The 3,655-nt window shown below is 58.7% G+C and overlaps 1 protein-coding gene across 1 annotated transcript in view; it reads right to left on the bottom strand.

Moving 5' to 3' along the window:
* RNPEP (arginyl aminopeptidase (aminopeptidase B)) overlaps positions 1-3,514 on the bottom strand; it is a gene marked incomplete at its 5' end in the record, with an annotated part of 7,154 nt that extends 3,640 nt beyond the window's left edge. Inside the window, 5 exons of the mRNA XM_010187709.1 lie at positions 5-42; positions 614-849; positions 971-1,087; positions 1,671-1,819; positions 3,320-3,514. Of these exons, the coding sequence (XP_010186011.1) occupies positions 5-42; positions 614-849; positions 971-1,087; positions 1,671-1,819; positions 3,320-3,514 (735 nt within the window). The remainder of the gene's footprint in view (positions 1-4; positions 43-613; positions 850-970; positions 1,088-1,670; positions 1,820-3,319) is intronic.
* Between the last annotated feature and the right edge of the window lie 141 nt (positions 3,515-3,655).

Raw genomic sequence — 3,655 nt, 5'->3', positions numbered from 1 at the left:
GGGCCCGTCCTGTGGCCGCCCCCAGGCAGGTGTAGGCTGGACCTGGGCAGAGACAAGCAGGAGGCACTTGGAGACCCCAACCTGACCCCTGCAAGTGCAAGGGGTGCTGCTATGGGAGCTTACAAGCTGTAAGAGGAGGGAAACGATAAAGAAGGCATTGAGATGGAGTCGCAGAGGGCACAGGAACCCAGCCCTTGGTTAGCCAGAAGGTTTTAGAGCCATTAAAATTCAGCTGGATGCAGCAAACAGTGCCAGGAATGGCCAAGCTGCTGGATGTGACCGTGTGTCCAGGGGGGAGCTCAGGGCGGCTGCTATCAGCTCCCAGCAGGAGCAAGAGGAAGGTGACACCGGGCAAGATCACAGCGCCCACATCCCCAGCACAGGGCTGCGGGGGCTCCGTCCATCTCGGAGCAAAGGCGCTTCTGTTGCTCACACAAAGGCCTGGGGCATTGCAGGCCACTACACTTCACCTCTTCTGGGATGCAGGGCAGGCTCCAGCCCCACACACAGCGCTCAGAGGGATGCACAGAACCCGGACCCGCACAGATCCTGCCTGCGACAGCGCGGCCATGCGTTGGGACTCAGCACCCCACGGCCGGGCAAGCCCACGCACCATAAACCTCGGTGGAAATGCGCCTCTGGGCGTACACGGTGAAGCCCTCGTTGAGCCAAAACTCGCCCCAGGTGGCGTTGGTGACCAGGTTGCCAAACCAGCTGTGGGAGATCTCGTGGATGATGACGTCGACCAGCGAGCGGTCCCCGGCCAGCAGGCAGGGCGTCAGGAAGGTGAGGCAGGGATTCTCCATCCCACCGAAGGGGAAGGAGGGCGGCATGAAGAGGATGTCGTACCTGCCGGGAAGCGCAGACAGCGGGGTCAGACCCACCCCCTCCAGCAGACACTGCTCGGGATGGAGGGATGCCCTCTCCCCAGCCCCAGGGAGCAAAGCCCTTCAGGAACAGGAGGCCGTACCTGCCCCAAACATAAGGTCCAAAGAGCTTCTCTCCAACCGCCAGGAACTCCTCGATCACCCCATCGTACTCCTTCTTCGCAGCCTCGATCAGGCAGGGCTCAGCCCAGACACGGCTCCTGGCCAAGTATGCAGAAGAGGAAGTTTTTGCCCTATTGCTTCATCAGACAGAAACTGCGCATGTTTATTCTACAGCAAAATAAAAGCCTGCTGATAAAGGAAGCTAATGGGACTGAGAGTGCAAACTGCTGTGATTTCTTTCCCTGTCTGAAAGTCAAAAGGCTTTTAAACAGTCACTGTGACAGCCAGGAACCGAACAAACCTCCAGCCTTAGGAGGAAACACAGGACCCTCTGTGAATGGGGACCCCTTCTCACCATCCCGTGCATGGGGGTGAAACGGGCACCCCCAGGGACAACCCCGCAGGCGAGGGGACCGAGCGCCGAGGCTCCTCCTCATTCTCAAGAGCAAGAAGCACCCTCACCCAGCAGCACAAGCTCTGATGACACAGCACCACATGATGAGCACAGCGGATGAGCAACCGCCCGGGTCATGTTCACGGTCGGCGTCTCCATGCTCGCCTGCTCTCCAGAGCCCAGCGGCACGGGCAGAGGCAGCTGCCACGGGACAGCACAGCACAGCAGCATCAGTGCAGCTCCCACAGCCAGGGCTGAACGCTCAGGTCCCCTCCAGAGCCACCTACCTTGGGCCAACATCAGCAGACACAATGTCCCCAACAGCCAGCGCGATCAGATAGGAGGGGATCGGCTGGGACATCTTGAAGACAAAGGTGTTATCCTTCTGCTTCTCCCAGCTCGTGGCACTCATCACAGCCGTGAAGCCCTCGGGGACCTGGACACGCAGATGAAAACATCCATCAGATCTGTACCGTACAGAGCGGGATGTCGGCCAGCGCAGTCGGGGATGCCACAGTGTCTGATGGTGAACTCATCCCAGCGTGCTGAAGGTGGCCGGGTTTGTGGGCACTACAGGTTTTGGGGTGCAGAGCAGAGCAGTAATGTCCCAAGCTTCAACTCAGGATCAGCTGCATCCCTGCGACAGCATCACTTGGCACGTGGGCTCATGCACCGGCTGGGTGCAACTCTGGGACACCCGCAGCTGCTGTGCGAGGTGCCAGCGAGATAAAGAAATGCTGAAGCTGCAGATGCTGCAAGGGCAAAGGATGCTGATCCTTCAGACACTGGCTCTCCTCCCGTTTCTTACACAGCAACTCGCTTTTCCTGTTTGCAAGCCAACGCGGAACCCACGGCCGATCCACCAGGGCTGAGCCCTGCGAGACTGATCCAGTCTCTGTTCTCTCGAGCACAGGGTGAGTTCCTGCGGAGCTGGTTTTCTTGTTAGAGAGCATCATGCTGGAGCTCTCCAACAGCAGAGCCCCGTGCTCACCCGTGGGGTGGATGCTGCCAAATCTTTAAGGGCAGAAATCAGTAGAAGCAAAATAAACGAATTCCAGCATCACCAGCTGATGCCACCGCGTGCCATCAGCCTTGGCTTGGTGTCACACCGGTAAGCAGCAGGTTGGCACACCGGGAAGGCCCAGTGCCGGTGCCACCACACGACTGCCTGCACACAAGGAGGAATTTGGATCTTTTAGTCCTGGTTTTGTGCTAAACCTTGGGAGCAGCAGCTGCTCCTTCCATCCTGGAAGCCCGGGAGCCCCAGCACTGCCACCAGGACCCAATGCTGCCCAGCATCATCCCCCTTGTCCTGGTCACCCTCTCACTGCTACACACACCAGGAGCAGGCATCCCACTGCCCTCAGGCTGCTAGGGGGAAAAATAGGGTTTTCAGTGATAATGATTTACTTAGACAACTGCAGCACACAAGGAGAGCAGAGAGGTTTAAACACCGAGTTGATCCCAACAGCTGATATTCTGGCATCAAGCACTGAGTATTTTGGCCACTTCCCACTGGAAGAGAAGAGCAGGATGGCCTGCACCCGCTCACAAGACATCACACAAAGTGATGCCCAGCATATGCAGCTGGGGAGAAACAGGAGGACCACTGGGGTCTGCTTGTGTTCATCTAAAGGTGAACATAAGAGCAAAACAGGAGCATAAATGAATTATTTCTCAGTGCCTTCTCTGCTGGGGCCCTGCGGTAGAGGCTTTGAAGCGGTGTGACGAGCTTCTCCTCCAACGTGCTCACACCGCACACAGACCCAGCAGAGGTGCTGCTGCTGCGATACCCCAGTGTTTTGGTGTGTCCCACCGGGCAGCGGGCAGCTTCCCACAAGCAAATTTTGCAAACTCTCAGAGGCTTTCGCTCCCCCTGGGCATGAAGGCGACAGCCGGGTCTGCACCCCCGTGTGCTCCTGGGGGCACCGCTTACCTTCACCGTGGCCGAATACGTGCATTTGACTGAGGGGGTGTCGAAGCAGGGGAAGACGGATCTGTTGAGCACGGCCTGGCCTTGCGTGTACATGTAGGGCTTCTGCTCCCCCGCTGTCTGCTCTGGAGCGAGCCAGCACACCTGGGGGGAGGGAGGGAGGGAGGGAGGGAAGAGACCCCGGGGTGAGGGGCATCCCTTAAGTGAGGGGTATCCCCGGTTCCTCACCCCTGGGTGCTCTCAGCTGATGGACCATGGGGCTTCTCCCCTAGGGTGGTCTTGGTCCATTCTGCGACCCATGGCCCTCAGCTCCCTGGGTCCTCCCATCCCCTCAGCTCC

Source organism: Mesitornis unicolor, unplaced genomic scaffold (genome assembly GCF_000695765.1).
Source record: "Mesitornis unicolor isolate BGI_N332 unplaced genomic scaffold, ASM69576v1 scaffold4157, whole genome shotgun sequence".
NCBI lineage: Eukaryota > Metazoa > Chordata > Aves > Mesitornithiformes > Mesitornithidae > Mesitornis > Mesitornis unicolor.
Note: the sequence above shows the minus strand (reverse complement) of the source record. Positions and strands in the feature narration are given on the sequence as shown.